The 26,244-nt window shown below is 42.3% G+C and overlaps 3 protein-coding genes and 2 long non-coding RNA genes across 13 annotated transcripts in view; 2 read left to right on the forward strand and 3 right to left on the reverse strand.

The window, feature by feature from the left end:
- Positions 1–373, reverse strand: part of LOC139160247 (zinc finger protein 420-like) — a 71,930-nt gene extending 71,557 nt beyond the window's left edge. Inside the window, exon 1 of one of the 3 annotated variants that reach the window (XM_070737926.1) lies at positions 60–373. The gene's annotated coding sequence lies outside the window, so the exon portion shown is untranslated. The other 2 variants (XM_070737930.1, XM_070737925.1) reach the window with 2 other exon arrangements.
- On the forward strand, positions 142–9,243 carry LOC139160276 (uncharacterized). 2 transcript variants are annotated; one of them, XM_070737979.1, is made up of 5 exons: positions 142–389; positions 1,716–1,790; positions 2,778–2,807; positions 3,332–4,009; positions 8,646–9,243. In XM_070737979.1, exons 2-5 carry the CDS (start codon positions 1,757–1,759, stop codon positions 8,675–8,677), a joined length of 774 nt encoding a protein of 257 aa, XP_070594080.1. In that variant the 5' UTR covers positions 142–389; positions 1,716–1,756; the 3' UTR covers positions 8,678–9,243. The 2 variants fall into 2 exon arrangements, with proteins under 2 accessions (XP_070594080.1, XP_070594081.1); XM_070737980.1 differs by having other exon boundaries at positions 376–583.
- On the reverse strand, positions 7,333–13,742 carry LOC139160288 (uncharacterized). Its single transcript, XR_011557913.1, has 3 exons — positions 13,219–13,742; positions 10,551–10,721; positions 7,333–7,387 (listed from the first exon to the last, which is right to left on the reverse strand). It is a non-coding gene; the product is annotated as an uncharacterized lncRNA (long non-coding RNA).
- Positions 13,179–26,244, forward strand: part of LOC139160256 (uncharacterized) — a 15,565-nt gene continuing 2,499 nt past the window's right edge. The window contains exons 1-5 of one of the 6 annotated variants that reach the window (XM_070737943.1): positions 13,245–13,590; positions 16,907–17,008; positions 18,770–18,844; positions 23,799–23,855; positions 25,979–26,011. In XM_070737943.1, coding sequence (XP_070594044.1) covers positions 18,811–18,844; positions 23,799–23,855; positions 25,979–26,011 — 124 coding nt within the window. In that variant the 5' untranslated portion in view covers positions 13,245–13,590; positions 16,907–17,008; positions 18,770–18,810. Of the gene's footprint in view, positions 13,591–16,906; positions 17,009–18,769; positions 18,845–23,798; positions 23,856–25,978; positions 26,012–26,244 lie in introns of all 6 variants that reach the window. The other 5 variants (XM_070737942.1, XM_070737945.1, XM_070737947.1 and 2 more) reach the window with 5 other exon arrangements.
- Positions 17,314–26,244, reverse strand: part of LOC139160286 (uncharacterized) — a 29,484-nt gene continuing 20,553 nt past the window's right edge. The window contains exons 2-3 of the long non-coding RNA XR_011557911.1: positions 23,425–23,479; positions 17,314–17,783 (exon numbers count right to left, since the gene is read on the reverse strand). This is a non-coding gene — a long non-coding RNA (uncharacterized lncRNA). The remainder of the gene's footprint in view (positions 17,784–23,424; positions 23,480–26,244) is intronic.

Below are 26,244 nucleotides of genomic sequence, written 5' to 3' on the forward strand. Positions count from 1 at the left end.
CTTCCAAGCCCAGACAAGGTCAGCCAAGAGCTCACCGGCAGTACACACACCTTCTTTACCTTAATCGGCCTTCTTTTCGCCCGGATATTCCATGGAGTGTCCTCCTGGCCGCCACCACTAGGGGGCTCTGCACCTAGGAAAGCAGCGGTTCCCTCCCCAACCCACTCGCCGTTCTCTCTCCTCCTCTCGCTTCCTTTGTTCCGAAGCTTCCCTCCCCGACTAACATCCGGCCTGTGCAGCTGCTCGGGCCACCATATTGGGGTTGCTCGCCCGCCACTTCTCCCTCGCGGCCGCCCGAACCAGGCGACTTGCCCGAGGCCCGGATCCCAGCTCCCATTGGCCAGGAGGCTTCCGATCCTTGATTGAGGAGGAGGAGATCGCGGACAAGGGTTGGTCTCCCGTAGTGGTTTATTGAAGCGTGATTCACGTAGCACGGTGTTGTCTGTGCAGACGTGAACGATTTGCACCCTTTGATTCAAATGCATCGTTTTGCATTTGAATCCAAGGGTGCGAGCTCCTCTTCATGCTGAAGCTTGATTGCATTTTTCCTGCTAGGACTCATGGCTGCGTTAGTGGCTCACAGGTAGACAATGTTGGCTCTTGTAAGACTTGAGGACTACAACTCCCAGAATTCCAGAGTCAATAATGCTAGTTCAGGAATTCTGGGAGTTGAAGTCCACAAGTCTTAAAAGTTTGTTTGTTTGTTTGTTTGTTTATTTTTTCCAATAAACAATACACATTGAAGAGAATAGACAAGTAGTAATATATATAAAGAAAAGGATAGAAGAAAAGATATAAAAATAGAGAAGATATATGAAAGGAAGAAAAGATAAAGGAGATAAAGGAGAGACAATTGGACAGGGGGCGGAAGGCACATTGGTGCACTTATGTACGCCCCTTAGTTTCCAAGGTTGGAGACCCTTGCCCTAACAGCAAGAACTATTAGCAACCATTTTGGGGAGTATAGCATAATTGTGCTTCTTTTAGAGCAGTGGTTCTCAACCTGGGGGTCGGGACCCCTTTGGGGGGCGAATGACCGTTTCACAGGTGTCACCTAAGACCACGGGAAAAGACAAATTTCCCATGGTGTTAGGAACTAAAGCTTCTATTCTGTCGCGTTGGAAAATATTTTTACAATCTGACCAATCACGTGTTTACAGTGGAGGTGTCCCTCTGACCTTTCTGCCAATCAGCATAAAGCTCTGTTGGGGGAATTGGTGCTAGACCGATCGTTGGGGGTCACCACAACATGAGCAACTATATTAAGGGGTCACAGCATTAGAAAAGTTGAGAACCACTGTTTTAGAGAAATATATTTATCTTGATTATTTAATACATTGGGGTTATTTAACATATAAAAGCTCATTCAAAATTCAAATGAAGGAGGGGCAATCAAATAGTGGTGAATGTCCCTGCAGAACTTTCAATACAGAAGAACATAGACTGTGTTATTTATTGGTATGCCACCCATTTCACTATTAGAGGGATCCTGGGTGGCTTATATAATGATAACAAACCAGTTTGATCTAGTGGTTTAAGGCAGGGGTAGGCAAAGTTGGCTCTTCTATGACTTGTGGACTTCAACTCCCAGAATTTCTGAGCCAGTCATACAAGTTGAGAAATTCTGGGAGTTGAAGTCCACAAGTCATAGAAGAGACAACTTTGCCTATCCCTGATTTAAGGCATTGGGGGTTATCTGACTTTCTCTTTTGCAGGCGGCTGAATTCGTCTTGAGGCCTTAGGAGCGAGTGAGATCATGGAGGAAAACGATGAAGATGTGGCTTCCCTGAGTAAGGATCTGTTCTCTATCATCGTAATATTGTAGGCTAAAATCTGTTTAAGAAATTGCTATGGTTGTGAAAGCCCCATCATTGTGACCAAATAACCCCTTTCCTTTAAAAACAAATTGTAAGAGCTACAGTAGACACGGATGTGTAGCACAACGTCTTCTTTTTATTATGGGCTCTTTGGGCTCTTTTAAGTTAAAAAGAAGCATATTCTCATTTCATTCAGGTATGTACTCCAAAAAATTGGGAACTGGAAAATATGTTTAGGAACTGAAAACCAAATTTTGTTACAATTGTTGGGTAATTGCTTGCCATTATATATTGATCCCTGTGGTTCATATTTTATTTTATTTATTTATTTCTTAAACATGTACAAGATAGCAGGTATTGGTATAAACATAAACATTAGCAAGGTAGGTACAGGTAAATTGGGCAATAGGACAGTAAGACAGGGACAGTAGGTACAATCATGTCCTTATGCACGCCCCTTACAGACCTCTTAGGAATGGGGTGAGGCTGACTGTAGATAATCTAAGGTTAAAGTTTTTGGGGTCTGGGGAAGAACCCACAGAGTCAGGTAGTACATTTCAGATATTGATCACTCTGTTGCTGAAGTCGTATTTTCTGCAGTCAAGTTTGGAGCAGTTTACATTAAGTTTGAATCAGTTGTGTGCTCATCTATTGTGATTGAAGCTGAAAAATCATTGACAGGCAGGACATTGTGGTAAATCATTTTGTTGTGCCAACCTTCAGAGAAAGTTGGCGTCCCTTCTAGCTGTGGTGGAGATTATTATTATTATTATTTATTAGATTTGTATGCCGCCCCTCTCCGGAGTCTCAGAGCGGTTTACTTACTTACTTGACATTGAGAGCAGGGTGAGTTGCTTCTGTGTGTGTTTTCTCTGTGTGTTTTACACTCTTTTTTGGAATTAAGGCATCTAAAACTGACTGCTTCTAATTTTGTCTGTTTTTCTTTTTCTCCTTGAATAGCGTACATTTCCACTGATGGCAGCTACATAGGTGAGTAATTGTTTTGCATGTCAATCCATGAAACTAAAACCAGCCATGTCTATAAATCTGCTCTGAAACCTTGTGATTGGAATATATTATGCAGCAGTGGTATATATTCTTTAAAAAGTACCATATTTTTCAGAGTATAAGATGCACTTTAGTTTTTAGGGAGGAAAATAGGGAAAAGAATCTGCTTACCAGGTATTCATCTGGTTAGTGTCCTTAGTCTGGTCAGTTTCAGCACATTATTTTATTCTCTGGTTAGGGCTTTAAAAAAAGCTTTATTAGGAGAGTAACAATGAAAGAGCTTGCAACCAGTAAGAGCTGGTAAAATCTTACTTAAAAGCTTACTTAATTTTAGTAGTTTTTAATAAATTTTAAACATTCTTGCAATGACTGTTGCCTCTTCATTTATAAATACAACCGGAACTCACATTTTTAGGACAATTCTTGATTGATTGATTGATTGATTGATTAGATTTTTATGCCGCCCTTCTCGAAGCGACGTTGTCTGATACCATGTTGTCTGATAGCCCTTCCAGAGACCGTGCCCATGCCGAATCACGACACACTGACGGCTTCCTCGCAGGTCTCTTCCTCTCCCACTAAATCAAGGCGCCAGCCTGTTTGGACTGACGAGGAGACCCGGGCCTTCATTGAGGTGTGGGGTGATGACGAGGTGCAGAGCGCCCTGGCATCAAACTATCGCACGGTTGCCCAGTTCCAATGGATAGCGGAGGAAATGCAGGACCGGGGCTACAACAGGGATTGGGAGCAGTGCCGCGAACGTGCCAAGGCCCTTCGACGGGGCTTCAAAGTGATAGTGGATGGGAACAGCACCGCTCGCCACGGACGCCGCGTGTGGCCTTATTTCGAAGAACTTAATCGATTTCTCTGCATCAAGCGAAATCTGGTCGTCCCACGGCTTTCGGTAAGCCACCCGAGGCCTCCTGCGGACCGCTGGCGTCGCGAGCACAGAAAAGCGCTATATGCCCCCTATGAGTCCTCCCGAGTAGGCAAGAGCAACAAAAGGACTTTTGAAGAGCCAGGCGGGAACCGTCTGTTGTTGCCCAAACCAGGATCTCAGCAGAGCGAAGCCAACATGGGAAACCAAGCGGCGTCTCCAGCAACAAATTCTGAACTTTCCATGGATGATAGTATTGGTCCTGGCACTCCCACCGATCCTTTGCCATCCAGTGACTCAGTTACTGGTGAGTTTTGCTTGGATTTGCTGTGTGTCTTTAAACGGGTTTTGTATAATGTGTTGTCTCAGCCAGTGTTCCCTCTAATTGTTTTGGGGGGTGGGCGGAAAAGTATAGTGTCTGAGCGGCAGTCCCTTTGGGACTGGGCGGCACAGGAATAATAAATAAATAAACAAACAAACAAACAAACAAATAAAAAACCTGTTTTGCCTCAGAGAATTTCAAAATAAAATACTGTACTGTGTGTCTATAACAGTGAGCTCATAATAGGGCAACACTATCAATATCAAAATGCCACTTAAATAGTTGAGCTAGTTTCAAACTAGATTTTGATTTTCTTTCTCTCTTCCTTACTCCCATTCTTTTTCTTTCTCTTTTCCTTCCTCTCTTTTTTCAATCTGTTTCTCTCTCTTCCTCTCTCTCTCCTTCCCTCTCACTCTTTCCCTCTCGGCTTCTGGGCAGGTTTGGAAAACTCTGAGTTGATGATGATTTTTAAGTGAGCGATTGCTCACTGCTCAGCTTAGAGGGAACTATGGTCAGCCCTCTGGATTTCTAAGCGGCTTCTTTTCCGTTTGTTTGGATAACCGAGGCAGGTGACTTAATATCATATTTGAATTATCGTCATATAAATTGTCAGTTCCTAAAAGAGACTTGAGAGTAAAACTGCGTCATTCAGGGAAAGCATCGTGTTTTGCAAAATTATGAAAACTGCAAGCGAGGCGAAGCACTAGGGCAGGGCTGCCAAAATCAAGGCCTACAGGGTGGATCTGGTTGCTTAGATCTGGCCCACGGGCTCGCCCTGGAAACAGCGAAGGACCCAGCCTGCATTGGGTCTGTCAGCAAAAATGGAGCTTGGAGAGGCTGCTTGCGGCCTGCCAGGCTTCTTTTGACCATATAGAGCCTCCCCAAGCTCCGTTTTTGCTGGCAGAGGCCTGCAGGAGGCCACCGCGGCTTAAAATGGAGCCTCGATGAGTGATGTCAAGCTGGCCACGCCCACCCTGGCCATGCCACACACCCTGGACCTCCGAGGTCAAATACAATCCGGATGTGGCCCTCAATGAAATCGAGTTTGACATCCCTGCACTGGGGCTTATATAGTTCAGGCCAAATGGTTGTTTGTCTTGCTCTATCTTAGTACAGGCAGGATATAACTTTGTACTTTGCAGTTGAAGGAACTAAGAATGAAGAACTGTGGAAGCAAGTGAATAACAAAATAATAATAATCATCGTATAATCACATAATTGCCAAGGTAGTCCTTGACTGATAACCTCAATGGAGCCTGCCCATCATCATCATAAGTCATGATGGTTGTAAAATGGGTAACTGACATGAAGCAAACATGGCAGTAGTATTCACTTATGTTCCTATTACTGTATTTTTCAGAGTATAAGACGCATCTTAGTTTATGGGGAGGAAAATGAGGGGGGCATCTGCCAACCAGGTATTCATCTGGCTAGCGTCCTTACTCTGGTCAGCTTCAGCACATTATTTTATCCACTGGTTAGGGCTTTAAAAAAAAACCCTTAATCGGAGGGAGTAACAGTGAAAGAGCCTGCAAACCGGTAAGAACTGAGAAGATTGTAAGCACCTTGTTAGGGTTAGAAAGAAACGTTAGGGAGCAAGTAGAGCAATGGAAAAAAAGCCTGCAAAGACTTAGGGCTGGAAAAACATTCTTCGCAGAGAGTAACAATGAAAGAGCCTGCAAGATAAGAGCTGGGAAGATCCTTAGCATCTCGTTAGGGTTGGAAAAAAGCTTTGAAAAAGCTGCATTCAGAGTATAAGACATACCCAAATTTCCAGCCTCTTTTAGGGAGGAAAAAAGTGTGTCTTATTCTGCGAAAAATATGGTAGTTTGCTAGAATGTGAAATTAAGCGTATTGTATAGTAAAGGTAGTACATATGCAAACAATTGGACTCAAAATTTCTGATGCTAAGCAAGACAATGAAGTGATTTTTGCATATTTTACAACCTTCCTGGCCACAGCGGTTAAGTAAATCATTGCAATTGTTACACAGTTATTAAGTGAGTCTGGCTTCCTCATTGTCTTTGTGTGTCAGATGGTCACAAAAGGCGGTCACACCATTCCAGGACACTACAACCATCATAAATGCATGACGATTGCCAAGGGTCCAAATTTTGATCCCATGAGCATGGGGATCCTTGCAATAGCTGTAAGTGTGAGAAACAATCGTACGTTTGACCAGTCACTGAATGAATGGTAATAAGTCAAGGACTATCTGTAGTTTACAGAATATACTGTACTCACTTTTCTTTTTGTGTTGATAGATACGAAGGTTATCCAGAAAGTAAGATTGCCAAGCACATAGCTCTTGCGGGGAATGTTCGCGGGGGAAGTTGGTATTATTATCGTGTAATAGCCAGCGTAAGCAAACAAGCAGTGCCGGTGGTCAGTAGATCATTGACTGGTGTTGTGGTGAAGGTTAGAGATGAGCGTCCTCATTCTGTTTCTCTCCAAGTGTGAAGTGCGCACTGTAATATGCTGTTCTGCCGGCGTGTCCCAACCGCCCGTAATTACAGGGTAATTAGTCCAGAAAGACACACACCACACGATAGAAGGAAAACCAAAAGTCTTTATCAACAGAAAAGCAGAAAAAAAAATCCCTTTTAAAATGTCAAAAGGGATTTTCTGATACACCCAAGGCACAGGTTAAATGCAATCCAATTTCTCACCCAGTAACTGGGAAGATTAAGTCCAACTCCAAAGTCCAGAAAGTCCACACAGTCTTGAACAGGGAAACGGTAAAACCATGATCTTGACGAAACTATGAATCAGATAAACTTCCACAAGGCTAAACCAGCACGCTGCTCTTTTTCTCTGTAGCACTAATTACAGCAGCCCCACCCAACCCCAGGTGGCCTCACTTATCTCCTGTAATAATCCTTCAGTTGTTCTCTCCTATGCATCACTCTACGCATGCATGGGTCCGTCATAAGTTCTTGTTCAGAATCCAGGGATGATAAGGATGATTGATCTCCTTCTGGCTGGCTGTCAAACTCCCCTCTTCCCTGTCACTCACGCTTCCTTGGTCAGAGGAGACTTCGTCGGGAGATTCTATCGGGAGCAAAACAGGCCTGGGGCATTGATTGACATTTGCTCTCTGGAGTTATGGTGATGAGCCCAAGTTTCATCTGTCATGACACAGTTGAGAAAAGCCTTGCCTTCAATCTCAAAATGGTCAAGAAATTCTAGGCTGACACTGACTCTCGGTTTTGTGCGCTTCAGTAAGCATCTTGGTCACCCAGCGCACCAGCGTATTACAGTATATTACAGTGTGCATTTCGTACTTGTAGGGAAGCAGAATGAGGATGCTCATCTCTTCACCACAACGCCAGTCGATGATCTACTTGGTGGAAGGTCTTAAGCCTAAAACGTATCAGGAAAAACTTAATGAACTCAATCTGTATAGTCTGGAGCAGTGTTTCCCAACCTTGGCCCCTTGAAGATATTTGGACTTCAATTCCCAGAATTCCCCAGCCAGCGAATGCTGGCTGGGGAATTCTGGGAGTTGAAGTCCAGATACCTTCAAGTGGCCAAGGTTGGGAAACACTGGTCTGGAGGACAGAAGGAAAAGGGGGGACATGATCGAAACATTTAAATATGTTACAGGGTTAAATAAGCTCTAGGAGAGAAGTGATTTTAATAGGAAAGTTAACACAAGAACAAGGGGACACAATCTGAAGTTAGTTGGGGGAAAGATCAAAAGCAACGTGAGAAAATATTATTTGACTGAAAGAGTAGTAGATCCTTGGAACAAACTTCCAGCAGACGTGGTTGGTAAATCCACAGTAACTGAATTTCAACATGCCTGGGATAAACATATATCCATTGTAAGATAAAATACAGGAAATAGTATAAGGGCAGACTAGATGGACCATGAGGTCTTTTTCTGCCGTCAGTCTTCTATGTTTCTATGTTTCTACTGACCATTGGCACTGCTCGTTCTCTTCCGCTGGCTTCCCGCTACATGATAGTAATACCAAGTTCCCCCGCAAACATTCCCCACAAGATCTATGTGCCTTGTAACCTTATTTTCCAGATCAGTGTTTCCCAACCTTGGCCACTTGAAGATATTTGGACTTCAACTCCCAGAATTCCCCAGCCAGTGAATGGAAGGCTCTCCTTGTTTTCTCCTATGTCTGATTCCATCTTTAGCAAAAGCATTAGCATTTAGACATGTATATACCACTTCATGGTGGTTTACAGCCCTCTCTAAGCGGTTTACAGAGAGTAAGCATATTGCCTCCAACAATCTGGGTCTTCATTTTACCCACCTTGGAAGGATGGAAGGCTGAGTCAACCTTGAGCCTACTGAGATTCGATCTGCCAAACTGCTGGTAGCCGGTCAGCAGAAGTAGCTTGCAATTCTGCACTCTAACACTGCACCACCGAAGGTCATTGCAACATCTTTGAGTGTCAGAAATGTTTTAAGCTTCTTCCTGAGATCTTTGTTCTTTCTTCCCTTTGGTTTTTCTTCTCTTCTTAGCAATTTTCAATATCTATTCCGACATTAAGTTTTCCTTCCTTCCTTCCTTCCTTCCTTCCTTCCTTCCTCCCTCCCTTCACCCCTCCCTCCCTCCCCACATTCGACTTTTTTAACAATTTACTTGATTTCATTCCATAGTTCGTCCTGTTCCCGACCAAGGAGTTTCATGACTTCAAAGCAATTCCTGATGTTCTCCTTGGAAACGATGGATCCGCGATCTGGATCGTATCTGAAAACTAGTTGATTTTGTTCTTCTAATTCAACTTGGATTGGAACTTGCACAGGAGCAGTTTATATATGTATATCTTCCACAGTCAGATTGTGTCCATAACCTTTGCTGTGATAATTGAGCTGTTTCACCTCTTTGTAACAATAACACAGCCAGTCCTTTTCCAGTTCAGGAATCATATTAAAATCATTTCTAGGGAATGATTGGCTAGCAGCCTCTACTGAATGTTAAGTTATTATCTTTTGGCATTATTCCCAATGTTAAACTTTACTGGAATACATCTGCAGAGTAAATGTAGCTGAATAAAAAAATAACATAAAGCTCCATATTGTTGTATTCGAATCACTGGATTTATTGTTCTATTAAAGCACTACATTATTTTCTATACATTCTCTCATAGTATATAAAATACACTTTGTTGGGAGGGTCATCAGACTTTTTTCATTAATTGGGAGGGTCATCAGACTTTGTTTCGTTAATTAAAATAAAGGAACTTTTATCATTGTATTTGCTTGCATTGGATTTCATGTTCCAGTTTGAGTTTTCAACTTCATTTTCGAATTTATATTGTGTTCTGTAAAACATTTTGTGTGTCTCTTTTGTATTGTAATTTTTAGCATGCACTCATAAGAATATAAGAAGAGCCCTGCTGAATCAGGCCAAAGCCCATCGAGTCCAGCATTCTGTGTCACACAGTGGCTCACCAATTGTCCATGGGGATCTTGAGCAGAAAGAGAAGGCAAGACCCTCCCTTTCCCTTGACCCCCAACAAATAGTACTCAAGGGAATCCTGCCTGCCTCAACCAACATAGAGGCGGCACATGGACATCTGTTTCAATAATCACCAATACACTTGGCATCCATGAATCTGTCTAATCCTGCCTTGAAGCTATCCAGGCTGACAGCTATCATGGCCTCTGGAAGTGAATCCCATAAACCAAGGACCCTCTGGGTGAAGAAATATTTCCCTTGATTTGTCCTCGCTTTCTTACCTATGAGCTTTAGGGAGTGCCCCCTCGTCCTAGTATTGTGTGATAGAGAAAAGGATTCTTTTTTCTATCCCATGCATGATTTTATACACTTCGATCAAGTCACCTCTTAAACGCTGTTTTTCAAGGCTGAAGAGACCAAGGCGTTGCAATCTGGTTTCATAAGGGGGGGTTGTCTATTTCCTTGATCATTCTGGTGGCCCTTTTTTGCACCTTTTCCAGTTCCATTATATCCTTCTTGAGGTGCGGTGACCAGAACTGTACACAGTACTCCCAAGTGTGGTCTCGCCATCGATTTGTACAGAGGCAATACAACACTCCAATATTATATTTTGGTTTCTCAGTTTTATTATTTCAAATTTTTTGTTGTGCTCTTCGTGTAAACTTTTTGTTTAGATATATATTTGGTTATGTTGGGGGAGATGGGCGATGACAACTTCCTCATTGGCTCAAGGGGGAAATTCATTCAAAAAGGTTAAGAACAGCGGTGGGCTACGAGCCGGAATGCTAAATTGCGCTTGCCGCGGCGGCTCATAAGTTCTTGCGGGACCAGCGCGATTTTGCTGCTGCACCTGTGGAGGTAGCAAAATTGCACCTGCGTTTTGGCAAGGTTTTACCGATGCTCTGTGCGCGATTTTGCTACCTCCACAGGTGCACCAGCAAAATCGCGCTGGTCCCGCAAGAACTTATGAGCTGCGGCGGTGAGCGCAATTTAGCGTTCCGGCTCATAGCCCACCGCTGGTTAAGAACCATTGTTCTGGAATACATTTAATAAATATATACGCCGCCCAGCGACTCTGGGCAGCTTATCAATGGTTTAAGTACCTTTAAAAAGCAACCACACAAGACGGACAAAACAAAGAATTGAGAATTGCACACAGAGCAGTCCTTCTAGTCCCTGACGAAGCCAAGCAAGCAACTCAAGAACGGTGCAGCCAGGAAGCGCGGAGCAATGAAAAGTGCTGATTTCTGTCAATCTTCTATGTTTCTTTGTTTCTATAAAAGAAAAGATATGTTTGTCAAGAATCATAAGATACAACACTTAATGATAGTCATAAGTGATAGTGAAAAGTGTTCGGAAACTTCAGATCGTGCAAAACGCAGCCGTGAGCCATCGTGGGGCATCCAAGAGTTTGCCCACATTTCTACAACACTCCGTGGCTTGCATTGGCTGCCGATCAGTTTCCGGTCACAATTCAAAGTATAGGTTATGACCTTTAAAGCCCTACATGGCTTTGGACCAGAGTACCTCCGGAACCGCCTGCTACTGCACGAATACCAGCGACCAATAAGGTCCCACAGAGTTGGCCTTCTCCGGGTTCCGTCGACTAAACAATGTCGTTTGGCGGGCCCCAGGGGAAGAGCCTTCTCTGTGGCGGCCCTAGCCCTCTGGAATCAACTCCCCCCGGAGATTAGAACTGCCCCCACCCTCCCTGTCTTTTGTAAGCTACTCAAGACTCACTTATACCGCCAGGCATGGGGGAGTTGAGACACCTTTCCCCCAGGCTTTTTTATATTTTGTTTTATGTTCGGTATGAATGTGTTGTTTGGTTTTTTAAATAATGATAGGGTTTTATATGTTTTTTAATATTAGATTTGTTCTACTATATTATTTTTATTATTGTTGTGAGCCGCCCCGAGTCTTCGGATAGGGGCGGCATACAAATCTAATAAATTATTATTAATCATTAATTATTATTATACGTACAGTGATCCCTCGTTTTTCGCGGGGGATGCGTTCCAAGATCACCCGTGAAAAACGAATTTCCATGAAGTAGAGGAAAGATTTTTTTTAATGTATTTAACAAGTATTTGGACTTTTAAAACCCACCCTTTGCATTAAACAGTCATTCTATAATGTTTCTCAGCAGGAACTACATGTGATATCCTACCAGTTTACAGTAGTACTGTAGAAGAATTTTATGAATTTTTAATGGATTTAAATTTTTTATGGATTTAACCCCTCTTTGAAAACTCACCTTTGCCGTCAGGCATGGGGGAATTGAAACATCTCCCCCGGGCCTATACAGTTTATGTATGGTATGCTTGTGTGTATGTTTGCTTTTAATAATGGGGTTTTTAGTGTTTCTTTTAAATTATTAGATTTGTTATATATTAGTTATTATTGCTGTGAGCCGCCCCGAGTCCACGGAGAGGGGCAGCATACAAATCTAATAAATAAATAAATAAATAAATAAATAAATAAATAAATAAATAAATAAATAAATAAATAAATAAATAGAAGGAAAGAAAGGAAGAAAAAAAATGAGAATGAAGAGGGAAGGAAAAAGAAGGAAGGAAGGTTATAATGAGAGGGAAGGAAGGTCTTATGGAAGTCCTGCATTAGCACTTGCCCACCTCAGTACCCCCAACATGACTGGCATTGGGTTGTCCACACCCACCGCTGCCAGGCTCCCCAACCCCCAACAATCCCCCCAGATCAAACAGAACTCTAATGCAACCCTCAGTTAAATCAAGTTTGACACCCATGGTATAAAGAATCTGTGCTGAAGTATTTGATTTCTGTTTCTCAGTATGAGCAGTTTATTATCTCTCTACTGTCCAGTTCTTAAAGTCTTGAGTGTCTGATTTCAACCTCAGAAGACGTTCATAAAAAACTTTTAGATTTAGATTATTACATTTAGATTATTATTAGAGTTGGAAAGGATCTTGTAGGAGATCTAGTCCAACACACACACACACACACAAGAGTCCCTACATCATTTCGGACAAATGGCAGTCCAATTTTCTGCAGAATCTTCTCAGGATGGAGGCGAAACCAATCCATCCCAGATAAAAAAATGACTGGTCACACCAGGTGAGATCTGCAGGAGCCCAGGACAGTCCATTTGGGTACCTGACAACATCCTCCCTGACAGACCAGCAATAATTCATTCAAAGGGTCAATCAAAACAGAATTATTTCCCCAGACCTTGGAAAGCAGAAGTTGCCTTAAACTAGGATGCACTTTCATCCTTAAAATGCAGCTACGTTCATTGTAACTTTCTTAAAATACTTTTGTGGTGTGAGCTGCCAGGAACCGAATAAATGAAGAAAAATTTATGTCCAAATAGAATTTATTTATTTATTTGGACGTATAAACCGCCCAGTGTCCTTTGGGAGTTGGGCGGTATGTAAGTCTAGATAGGTAGGTAGATAGATAGATGATAGATAGATGATAGATAGATAGATAGAGATAGATAGATAGATAGATAGATAGATAGATAGATAGATAGATAGATAGATAGATAAAATGAATCAATCAATATTGTTTCAAACGATTGACTTCGTTGGCTAGGGAGTTCTGGGAGTTGAAACCCGCAAATCTTAAAGCTGCCAAGTTTGAGGAACGCCGGTCATTATTCTTCTAATCTTGGGATTTCATGATGACCTCTCAACATTTTAATATTCACCGAGTCGGAACCTGCTTTGCTTCCAAGCTCAGACTAGGTCAGCCAGGAGCTCACCGGCAGCACACACACACCTTTTTTACCTTAATCGGCCTTCTTTTAGCCCGGAAACATCCGTGGAGTCTCCTCCTGGCCGCCACCATTAGGGGGCCTCTGCACCTAGGAAAGCAACTGTCCCCCCTATCTCCCCCCCCCTTCACTTTGCCGCTCTCTCTCCTCCTCTCGCTTCCTTTGTTCCGAAGCTTCCCTCCCCGACTAACATCCGGCCTGTGAAGCTGCTTCGGGCCACCATATTGGGGTTGCTCGCCCGCCCGTGCAGAGGCCTCGGCGGCGCCGCTTCTCCCTCGCGGCCGCCCGGACCAGGCGACTCGCCCGGGGGCAGCCCGGATCCCGTTGAGAGGCCAAGCTTCCCAATCCCTGATTAAAGAGAAGGAGGAAGGAGGTCGCGGACGACGGTTGGTCTCCCGTAGGGTCCCAGACCCGGACAACCCCCCCACACGCAACTGCAGGGCAGGAGGGGCATTGGGCGGGGGGGAGGCAAGAAGATCGGGGCGCGGAGCTGCAGTCGGAGGAAGGCGGGCAGTCGGAGAAATTGGGGAAAGGGGCTATAAGGTTTCCTGCTTGAGCAGTGGGTTGGTCTAGATCAGGGGTAGGCAAAGTCGGCTCTTCTATGACATATGGACTTCGACTCCCATAATTCCTCAGGTAGCACGATGGGTTTAGGAATTCTGGGAGTTGAAGTCCACAAGTCATAGAAGAGCCAACTTTGCCTACCCCTGGACTAGATGACCTACCAGGTCCCTTCCAACTCTTAATAAAATAAATAAGGGGGGTGAGGGAGGTTTTCCTCCCTTGCGGGAGAAGGGAGGCTCGGGTGGGCCTTGGGACTGCCTCTCCCCGGCTGGCTGCCCACCTTACGGCTTTTGGGGGGATTTTGGGCTTTCTCGGCCGTCTCTCCTTCCTTCCCCGGTGGTGAGGTGGGGAGAGAGGTGGGCGATGAGTCATACTAACCGTCTTGGCGATCATCCGCCCGCCTCTCAAAGCGGAAAAAACCCCCGAAGAGAACCCGCTTCCCTCGGTGGGTGGTTCAACCCACGAAACAGGTTGGCGTTGCAAACCCCCCCTTGCTTTCCCCCCTCCCCTCTTTCCCACTGACAACCTGTTTGACATCTGGAAAAGGACGGCTTAGCCTTTCCCCCCCAAACTGTCTTGGCTGCCTGCTCTGTGGGATGGGTTACATATACATATTAACAGAGTTGGAAGGGACCTTGCAGGTCATCTAGTCCAACCCCCCTGCCCAAGCAGGAGACCCATTACGTCTGCGTGTATTTAGGATTGAACTCGCAACCTCCTGATTGTGAGGCAAGATAGTAGCAATAGCATTTAGACTTATATACCGTTTCATAGTGCTTTTACAGCCCTCTCTAAGCGGTTTTGCAGAATCAGCATATTGCCCACCAACAATCTGGGTCTTCATTTTACCCTGGTGGTGGGATTTGAACTGCTGGTGGTGGGATTTGAACTGCTGGTGGGATTTGAACCCTGAGCTGGTGGTGGGATTTGAACTGCTGAACTACAGCTAGTAGTTAGCTGAAGTAGCCTGCAGTGTGGCACACTATCTAACCACTGCGACCTACATCTGCCTCTATTTAGGACTGAATTCACAACCTCCTGATTGTGAAGCAAGAGTTCCACCTGTAGGCCGCTGTTGAGTTGGTTTGGGGTACAGTCCCCCTGATTGCGCAGGTCAGCGTTGTTGCGGACATGGGTTAGTTGGTCCAGGGCTAGGCAAAGTTGGCTCTTCTAATGACATGTGGACTTCAACTCCCAGAATTCCTGAGCTAGCCTGATTGGCTCAGGAATTCTGGGAGATGAAGTCCACAAGTCACAGAAGAGCCAACTTTGCCTACCCCTGAGCTGGGTTATGTGAATTCCAGAAGGGGGGAGCCAAGTTGAACCAAGTTGAAGCTCAGGTGATGTATCCTTAAGCTGGCCTTGATCAAGGCAGAATTAAGCTGGCTTGAGAGTAGAAACCGCTTGATCAAGGGTTAGTAATGGACATTTTCACATGTGTTGCTAGCCACAGAAACAGCCCAGGTTTTATAAAATGCCCGTTGGGACATTAATACAGCAATCATTGGTGTTTAATTAGTTTGTGGGCATAGCATTAACAGGCAGCCACTCCGCTGACAATCATAACAGTGTCGGTTGCAGCCCAGTCATGCCCTGCGCTCAAGTGGCATATCCTTAAGGTGGCCTGCAGGCTGCTTGATCAAGGCAGAACTAAACCAGCCTGGAGTAGAAACTGCTCAATCAAAGCACGGCTGGAGAGAAGGAGCGTTAAACTGATGAGATTGAACAAAAGCTTCACAGAAGGGAAAGGCAATCAGAACTCATTTAGAAAGCAATAATAGATGATAATAATAATCCCCCAGTAGTGAGTTGCGTGCAAAGGGTAGATTTGATCCCAAGTTCGGGTTATCCCCAAACTCCTTCCTACTATGGAAGTTGAGTTTAGAATTCTATATAATGGAAATACAGGGAATAAAAATCTACTAGTGATGAGCAAAAGAAGAAGTAGTTATAGTTTGAGTGGCCATCATGAGTTCAAAGCAGCAATAAAGAGGAACAGTGAGCAGCAAAACTTAGATATTCGCAGTCTGACAGGTAGGATTTCACATAGGAAATGAGAAGTGGTTTTCTACATTATTAGCTGGTGAATGGTAATTTTTGTACAGTATAGTGTATATTGCAAACATAAGATACTTTTGTGCCTAAATCCGTGCAATAATTTACAAAGACACCTTTTGTCTAGTACAGGGCTAGGCAAAGTTGGCCCTTCTATGACATGTGGACTTCAACTCCCAAAATTCCTGAGATAGCATGATTGGCTCAGGAATTCTAGGAGTTGAAGTCCACAAGTCATTGAAGAGCCAACTTTGCATCCCCCTGGTCTAGTAACAATAGGCAGTGCCAGCTTTCTTTTGGCTCTTTTTCATGTTCAGAGATGAAAAACTCCCTATATTTTTCTCCCTACATCCATACGCCCCGAGTCTTTGGAGAGGGGCGGCATACAAATCTAATAAATTATTATTATTATTATTATTATTATTATTATTATTATTATTATTACTATTGTTAGTTCTGTTAGCAACACAAGGGAAATAGGTTGCCTTGCCTTTTCCCAATATTTTTTTCCCTATTTCTCAGTATAGTATCTGGTCCTGTATTTTCCCTCATCCAAGTCTAGGAAGGTCTGACTCGCATTAACCTTTTGAGAAATTTAAAGAGCTTGATGCTGCCCTCTGCTTAGGAGATTTACATGAATTGGTCATGGTCGAGATACTTTTTATTACTTTGTTGTACGGCCTTTCAGAATAACAGCTGGAAGGGACTTTGGAGGTCTTCTAGTCCAGTGTTTCCCAACCTTGGCAACATGAAGATATTTGGACTTCAACTCCCAGAAATCCCCAGCCAGCGAATGTTGGCTGGGGAATTCTGGGAGTTGAAGTCCAGATATCTTCAAATTGCCAAGGTGGGGAAACACTGTTCTAGTCCAACCCCTTGCTCATACAGGAAACCCTATAGAGACAAATACTTGTCCAATCTCTTTTAAAAACCTCCTGTGTTGGAGCATCCTCCATTTCCAAAGGCAAGTTAGATCTAACTGGTTCTAACAGTTACATCTAACTGTCCGAAAATTTCTCCTTGTTTCAAGGTTGCTTCCCTCCTTGATTAATTTCCACCCATTGCTTCTTGTCCTGCCCTCAGGTGCTTTGGAGAACAGCTTGACTTCCTCTTCTTTGTGGCAGCTCCTGAGATCATGAAACACTGCTATTGTGTCACCCCTAATCCTTCTTCTCATTATACTAGGTATACCCAATTCCTGCAACTGTTCTTCATACGTTTTAGCCTCAACTCCTTTCAGTGTTTCTGAAATCTGAAGTTAGTTGGGGGAATGATCAAAGGCAACATGAGAAAATAATATTTTACTGAAAGAGTAGTAGATCCTTGGAACAAACTTCCAGCAGATGTGGTTGGTAAATCCACAGTAACTGAATTTAAACATGCCTGGGATAAACATATATCCATTGTAAGATAAAATACAGGAAATAGTATAAGGGCAGACTAGATGGACCATGAGGTCTTTTTCTGCCGTCAGTCTTCTATGTTTCTATGTTTCTATAGCTTACATTTGGTTTATCGTTCTACTGATCATCTGCATGTTAAGTGAGTTTTGGGTGTTTATAAAGATTTAGTAATCAACATTTTCACATGTGTGGCTAGCCACAGAAACAGCCTAGGTTTTGTAAGTGCCAGTTGTGACATGCTAGCACAGCAGTCATTGGTGTTTAATTACATTTGTGGGTACAGAGTTAACAGACAGCCAATCCGCTCACAATCATGACACAGTGTCGGTTGCAGCCCAGTCATGCCCTATGCTCATGTGGCGTATTCCTCAAGGGATCTGTGTGGTTTTTGAGGCGTCGCTCACGTAGCATGATGTTGTCTGCTTTTGCACTTGAATCAAAGGGTGCGGGTTCCTCTTCGTGTTGAAGCTTGATTAATTTCGTCTGCTAGGATCCCGCTGTATAGAGCGCTGGTGAGACCACACTTGGAGTACTGTGTCCAGTTCTGGAGACTTCACCTACAAAAAAGATATTGATAAAATTGAACAGGTCCAAAGACGGGGTACAAGAATGGTGGAAGGTCTTAAGCATAAAATTTATCAGGAAAGACTTAATGAACTCAATCTGTATAGTCTGGAGGACAGAACAGAAAAGGGGGGGGGGACATGATCGAAACATTTAAATATGTGAAAGGTTTAAGTGTTTTTAATAGGAAAGTGAACACAAGAACAATGGGGCACAATCAGAGGTTAGTTGGGGGAAAGATCAGAAGCAACGTGCGAGAATATAATAATAATAATAATAATAATAATAATAATAATAATAATAATAATACAGTAATAATTTATTAGATTTGTATGCCGCCCCTCTCTGCAGACTCATAACAACAATAAACAGTGTACAAATCCAATACTTAAAAAACAATTAAAAACCCTTATCATTAAAATAGTCACACAACCCAATCAAACCATCCATAAATCATAGAAGCTAGGGGATGTATCAATTTCCCCATGCCTGGTGACATAGGTGGGTTTTCAACAACTTGCGAAAGGCGAGGAGGGTGGGGGCAGTTCTAATCTCTGGGCGGAGTTGATTCCTGAGGGCCAGGGCCACCACAGAGAAGGCTCTTCCCCAGGGTCCTGCCAGACGGCATTGCTTAGTCGACGGGACCCGGAGAAGGCCAACTCTGTGGGACCTAATCGGCCACTGGAATTCATGTGGCAGAAGACGGTCCTTAAGGTATACTGGTCCGATGCCATGTAAGGCTTTATAGGTCATTACCAACACTTTGAATTGTGACCGGAAACTGATCAGCAACCAATGCAGGTAAATCCACAGTAACTGAATGTAAACATGCCTGGGATAAACACATATCTATCCTAAGATAAAATACAGGACATAGCATAAGGGCAGACTAGATGGACCATGAGGTCTTTTTCTGCCTTCTCTATTTCTAGGATTCGTGGCTAGGGCATTGGGGGTTAACTGACTTTCTCTTTTGCAGGGGGCTGAATTTGTCTTGAGGCCTGAGGAGCGAGTGAGATCATGGAGGAAAACGGAGACGATGTGGCTTCTCTGGGTAAGGATCTCTTCTCTATCTTTGTAATATTGTAGGCTAAAATCTGTTTAAGAAGTTGCTATGGTTATGAAACCCCCTTCATTGTGATCGAATTATCCCTTTCCTTTAAAATATAATTGTAAGAACTACAGTAGACAGGATGCAATGAGTGTAGTATTCACTGTGCTATGACTGGGTCTGCTTTTCATGGGTTCTTTGGGCTCTTTTAAGTTAAAAAGGAACATATTCTCAATTCTCTATATTGGAAATTGGAAAATATGCCTGGGAGGGAACATTTATTAGATTTGTATGCCGCCCTGAGTCTTTGGAGAAGGGTGGCATACAAATCTAATTAATAATAATAATAATCATCATCATCATCATCATCACCACATTCTGTGACAGTGGTGTTTGTGAATAAGTTATTGAATAATATTTAATTACAAACAATATGAGCCAGCAGTAAGATGTTACTGCAAAATGAGCAAAGATAGATTAGGCATAGTTGGCTCTTTTATGACTTGGGGACTTCAACTCCCAGAATTCCTGAGCCAATCATGCTAGCTCAGGAATTCTGGAAATTGAAGTCCACTTGTCATAGAAGAGCCAACTTTGCCTACTCCTGGTTTAGGCTGCTTCAATAGGTGTATACAGAAATGTGCAGTGGAAGATCCAGAGGGGGCCATGCATGGAAGTCTAGTAGATGTTTCCTTCTCCAAGTAATTTTTTTCTTAATTACGCTAGGTAATTAGGTCCATCTGGAGCAGGGGTAGGCAAAGTTGGCTCTTATATGACATGTGGACATCAACTCCCAGAATTCCTGAGCTAGCATGATTGGCTCAGGAATTCTGGGAGTTGAAGTCCACAAGTCATAGAAGAGCCAACTTTGCCTGCCCCTGATCTGGAGAAATTCTTTAGTAGGCTTTCAAGATCCAGCTACTTTATTAGCAGTAAAGGCATTTCAAAAGACTAAGTAGTTCTCATTTCCTGAATAAACCAGCTCAAGAGTTAGACAGAAGTAAACATTTCCACTATCGTATTGGGTTGCTTGAATCTCTTTTAAATTTGGTGTACAGTTCTGTGCAATCCAGTTTAAAAACAATAAAGCTTTTAGATAATCTCAACGTGTGAAAAAAAAAAGCCATATGAACAGATTCTTAAAGATCCCGTCAGCCTCTGCAGCAGCACAAAGTTAATAGCGTTCCAGAATTTTTGGATCATCTGGAACGGTCCTTTGGCTACGTCTCAAATTAGACCAAAGGACAGTTTTTGTTGTGTTGACATTGTTGCCCTAGCCTGGAAAAGTAATCCTGATTTGGGGAACGATTGTTTTGCTAAGAATTTTGCACAGAGGTTTAATTAAGAACAAATATATATATATATATATATATATATATATATATATATATATATATATATATATATATATATATATATACTGCTCAAAATAAATAAATAAAGGGAACATTCAAATAACACATCCTAGATCTGAATGAATGAAATATCCTCATTGAATACTTTGTTCTGTACAAAGTTGAATGGGCACAACAGCATGTGAAATTGATTGTCAATCAGTGTTGCTTCCAAAGTGTGCAGTTTGATTTCACAGAAGTTTGATTTACTTGGAGTTATATTGTATTGTTTTAAGTGTTCCCTTTATTTTTTTTGAGCAGTGTATATTCCAAAGTGTCATCCCCTTAATATTTCTAGATAGTTGGGTAATTGCTTGTCATTGTATATTGATCCCTGTGGTTCATATTTTATTTTAATTTAATTGTAAATTATTTATTTATTTATTTGTCAAGCATGTACCTACGATTGTACCTACCATTCCTGTCCAACTGTCTTATTACCTAATTTACCTGTATCTACCTTGCTAATGTTTATGTTTATACTAATACTCACTACCTTTAGTGAGTATTAGTATAAACATAAACATTAGCAAGGTAGATACAGGTAAATTAGGTAATAAGACAGTTGGACAGGAATGGTAGGTACAATCGTGTCCTTATGCACACCCCTTACAGATCTCTTAAGAATGGGGGGAGGTCGACTGTAGACAATCTAAGGTTAAAGATTTTGGGCGTTGGGAAAGAAATCACAGAGTCAGGTAGGGCTTTCCAAACACTGATCACTCTGTTGCCGAAGTCGTATTTTCTGCAGTCGAGTTTGGAGCAGTTTCCATTAAGTTTGAATCTATTACGGCCTCACATATTTTTGCGGTTGAAGCTGAAAAAAATCATTGACAGGCAGGACGTTGTGGTAAATGATTTTGCTGTGCCAGCCTTCAGATAGCGTTGGCACCTCTTCTAGCTGTGGTGGAGATTATGCTTGCTTGACATTGTGAGCAGGGCAAGTTGCTCGTCTATGTCTTTTCAAGGACGGTGTTGGTCCAGAGCTTACGTAATTAATGGTTGAATTTCTATACCCGTTATTTATTCAGTTAAAATAACTGAAAATTAGAGACTGTTCTATAATAATAGTTTTATCTCCAGCACCCTCGCTTGGGCCCAGGGTTTTTTTCAGTGCGCAGTTCCTTGCCCTAAATTTATCATTTCTATGGGCATCTGGTTCCGCAGAGAGGGACATTCGGGCCTTGGCTATTTGTTGGCTGGGGTAGAGACCCAGAAGATTGTTTCAAGGACAGCAAAGATGGGCTTTTCTGTGGAATTCTGCTGTGTCTAGGGGTCTGAGTTATCTCCTTCTAAATGGAGTGCAGAACTGAGGTTAAAAATCTGGAGGAGAGGCTGGCTTCTCCTCCCAGACCTGAAGTTGAACATTTTCCTTGCAAGAAACGAATAAAAAAATAAACAAAGCAAAAACTGCAGAAGAGAAGGATTTAGGGGTAGTGATTTCTGACAGTCTCAAAATGGGTGAGCAGAGTGGTCGGGCAAGGAAAGCAAGTAGGATGCTTGGCTGCATAGCTAGAGGTATAACAAGCAGGAAGAGGGAGATTTTGATCCCGCTATACAGTATAGAGCGCTGGTAAGACCGCATTTGGAATACTGTGTTCAGTTCTGGAGACCTCACCTACAAAAAGATATTGACAAAATTGAACGGGTCCAAAGACGGGCTACAAGAATGGTGGAAGGTTTTAAGCATAAAACGTATCAGGAAAGACTTAATGAACTCAATCTGTATAGTCTGGAGGACAGAAGGAAAAGGGGGGACATGATCGAAACATTTAAATATGTTAAAGGGTTAAATAAGGTCCAGGAGGGAAGTGTTTTTAATAGGAAAGTGAACACAAGAACAAGGGGGCACAATCTGAAGTTAGTTGGGGGAAAGATCAAAAGCAGCGTGAGAATATGTTATTTTACTGAAAGAGAAGTAGATCCTTGGAACAAACTTCCCGCAGACGTGGTAGATAAATCCACAATAACTGAATTTAAACATGCCTGGGATAAACATATATCCATCCTAAGATAAAACACAGAAAATAGTATAAGAGCAGACTAGATGGACCATGAGGTCTTTTTCTGCCGTCAGACTTCTATGTTTCTAATAAAAATAAAACACAGGTATTTGAGGGAAGAGAGAATTATGTCCTTACTACCAACAGCAAAGGATTTAGAAGTCTTAAACAATTGAATGGTTAATATTATGGAGGTAATAAAAATGATGCAGGAGGCACATTAAATCATTTGGGTTATTTTCTTTGTTAGTTTAGGTCAGGAGTCTGCTACCTTAAACATTCAAAGACCCACTTGGACCCATTTTCCACAGAAAATGTAACACCGAGAGCCACAATACCTGGGTGGGCATGGTCAACCCGACATCACAAACTCCCACCCAGTCACACAAACCCCCTTCACATCTTCCTTCCTTCCTTCCTTCCTTCCTTCCTTCCTTCCTTCCTTCCTTCCTTCCTTCCTTCCTTCCTCCCTCCCTCCCTCCCTCCCTCCCTCCCTTCCTCCCTTCCCTTCCCTCCCTCCCATCCATCTATCCTCTCTTGATTTTACCTTCCTTCCTTTCTTCCCTCTCCTCTGATTTCACCTTCCTCTTTCTTTCCTCTCTCTCTCTCAATCTCTCTTTCTCTCTCTCTCAATCTCTCTCTCTCTCACACACACACACAAACACATCTTCCTGGTCTGGGCACAAAGTATCTGTTTTTACAGAAGTTTTCATTTCTCTCTATAATACACCTGATACTAATCAATACCCTATTTCTCAGCTACGTAAAGCCAATGCATATTTACTTGGCATTACGACTACTCTCTTTCAGTGGGATTTACTCCTAATAGATACACAATCCTGACTGCAGGTAGGCAGGCAGCTAGCTGCATTGCTCAATAGGCTCTAAGTAAAACTTCTATATTAACAAAACTTATACCTAAACAACAGAATATAGGAGCAAAATATCATAGCAATAGTCTGAGCTATCCTTCTTCCCTCCCTCCCCTCCCTTGCTTCCTTTTGCATTCTGGGTGGGAGGGAAGACCAAATAAAAACAGGAAGGGCAGAAAATGGTGCCTGGCTGCAAAATAGGAGAAGGGCTTCTTTCTTCAGCTGAAAAATGCCCTTCTCCTATTTTGCAGCCAGGCACCATTTCTGGGACTGAAAAGTTGAGGGGACCCAAGCAGGGGTGGGTTCTAACTTACCTCACTGCCAATTTGCTTCCTTAAGATGGCGACCGCATGCACAGTGCCGGAAACTCTGCACATGGTCAGAAGAAAAACAAAACTAAAAATTAAATTTAAAAATTAAATTAAAAAAAGTTTTTTTTAAAAAAAAAGAAAGCTGAAAACAACCTGGTGACCCCGTGTTTGTGAATAAGTTATTGAATAATATTTAATTACAAACTAAACATGAGCCAGCAGTAAGATGTTGCTGCAAAACCTAATTTACCTGTATCTACCTTGCTAATGTTTATGTTTATACCAATACTCACTACCTTGTACATGTTTGACAAACAAATAAATAAATAACTAACATTTAAAATTAAAATAAAAGTCAATTCAATTCAATTTATTAGATTTGTATGCCGCCCCTCTCCGAAGACTCACGGGGATCAACTCAGCTTCTGCACATGGTCAGAAGAAAAATAAAATAAAAAAGTAAATTTAAAAAAATTAAATTTTAAAAAAAAAATTCTTTTAAAAGAAAGATGAAAACAAGATGGCGACCCCATGCACAGTGCTGCAAACTTGGCTTCTGCACATGCTCAGAAGAAAAATTAAATCAAATTTTTAAAAATAAATTTAAGACAAAGAAAAAAGAAAGCCGAAAACACAATGGCAACTGCATGCACAGTGATGGAAACTTGCCTTCTGCACATGCTCAGAAGAGAATTTTTTTTTTAAAAAAAAGATGGCGGTGCTCATTGGCACCGACCGATCTCGTTTGGTGATGTCAACTGGTCCAAACTTGGGGGAATCAACTCCTGATGATCATGACTTTTTCATTTCAATCCCTCTTATTCTTCTCAACCCTTTGGCTTTCTTACCTCTGAATGCCGATTGGGAACAAAGCCTCCCATTTTCTGGGCAAGTGAAATTTATCACAGTGTCTTGACTGAACTGTAGTTTTTTAGTTTTGCTTCAAGTGGGGAAGTTCTAGATCTTGTATTCTTGAGGAAGTTTAGGCTAAAACACGGGTACTGTAAAGTGAGTCACATCTTTCATTATCTGATATTTCTCCTGCAGGGTGTTTTTAGTTTTATTTATCAGGGACCGCTTTCTGCTGCACGAATCCCAGCGACCAGTTAGGTCTCACAGAGTGGGTCTTCTCTGGGTTCCGTCAACTAAACAATGTCGCTTGGCGGGACCCAGGGGAAGAGCCTTCTTTGTGGCGGCCCGGCCCTCTGGAACCAACTCCCCTCAGAGATTAGAATTGCCCCCACCTCCTTACCTTTCGTAAACTGCTTAAAACCCACCTCTGCCACCAGGCATGGGGGAATTGAGATACTCTTTCCCCTAGGCCTTTTACAATTTTATGCATGGTATGTCTGTACGTATGTTTGGTTTTATAATAAGGGTTTTAAACTGTTTTAGTATTGGATTATTATTATATGCTGTTTTATTGCTGTTGTTAGCCGCCCTGAGTCTGCGGAGAGGGGTGGCTTACAAATCAAATAAATAAATAAATAAATTTAAGCCCTGATCCTTTATTTTGGTGCAGTCTTGACAAGGGGCTACACACAGGGATGGTAGCAGCTGAGGAGGAAGACAGAGGAAAAGGGGTTTAAAGGTAGATCTTGAATTACAATCACAGTTGGGACCACAATTTCGGTCGCTATGCATTGTGGTCATAAAGTCATCATGGGATTAGACCTGATTTTTTAATAAATACTTTTATCCTGCCCATTGAGTAAGTCATTGCAGCTCTTAAGCAAGTCATGTAGTCAGTAAGTGAACTGTGGAGTCTTTAAGCAAATACACCTTCCTCAATTGACTTTGCTTGTCAGAAACCTGCTGGAGAGATTGCAGATTGCCACTGTGAATTGAGGGGATGGTTTGACTGTTGTAACTTTGAATGGTAAGGTCGTAAGTCACTTTTTCCAAGGATGTTGAACTGTTGTTAAAAACACACTGCTGTAAAGACAATCGATCAAGGAATACCTGTAGAGAGATTGTCTTAGAAGGCAGGCAGCTGGGCCAATAAAAGCTCTTTATTAAAAAAAGAAAGAAAACTAATATACACTGCTCAAAAAAATAAAGGGAACACCCAAACCACACAATATAACTCCAAGTAAATCAAACTTCTGTGAAGTCAAACTGTCCACTTAGGAAGCAACACTGATTGACAATCAATTTCACATGCTGTTGTGCACATTCAACTTTGTACAGAACAAAGTATTCAATGAGAATATTTCATTCATTTAGATCTAGGATGTGTTATTTGAGTGTTCCCTTTATTTTTTTTTGAGCAGTATATTTACGTCAATCATTTATGGCACATAGAATGAAATGAAACCTTCACCGTCATTTTACCCTATAACTATTGGGAGGCTAGCATGCAAAGTAGTTTCAATCTAGTTTCAGAATCTGTTTTTCTTTTTTCGTTTTAAAAAAGCCAAAGTTTCCAATTCTAATGATTTAATGGGTACAGAAATTCAATTTGTTTTGTTTTCACACATGAATGCACTCCTTTGGAATTAAGGCATCTAAAAAACGACTGCCCCTAATTTTGTCTGTTTTTCTTTTTCTCCTTGAGCGGCCTACATTTCAACAGATGGCAGCTACACAGGTGAGTAACGGTTGTTTTGCATGCCAATCCATGGAACTAAAACCAGCCATGTCTATAAACCTGCTCTGAAACTTTTTGCGATTGGAATATATTACGCAACAGTGACGTATTTTCTTTAAAAGTATATCTTCGATCAGGGGCTTGGCTAGTGAAGGTTAAGGAGGGATGGACCTTTAAAGCTGCTTCACACATTACGCTAGACACGCGCATTGCACCATTGTCGGCTCTCGCTT

Source organism: Erythrolamprus reginae, chromosome 2, assembly GCF_031021105.1.
Source record: "Erythrolamprus reginae isolate rEryReg1 chromosome 2, rEryReg1.hap1, whole genome shotgun sequence".
NCBI classification, from domain to species: Eukaryota; Metazoa; Chordata; class Lepidosauria; order Squamata; family Dipsadidae; genus Erythrolamprus; species Erythrolamprus reginae.

Bases quoted from the DNA above. Each gene is read 5' to 3' on its own strand.
- LOC139160276 (XM_070737979.1), top strand. From the start codon at position 1,757: ATGGAGGAAAACGATGAAGATGTGGCTTCCCTGA. The intron at 1,791-2,777 runs GTAAGGATCTGT...CTCCTTGAATAG, and splicing joins TGAAGATGTGGCTTCCCTGA to CGTACATTTCCACTGATGGC. The intron at 2,808-3,331 runs GTGAGTAATTGT...GTTGTCTGATAG, and splicing joins CACTGATGGCAGCTACATAG to CCCTTCCAGAGACCGTGCCC.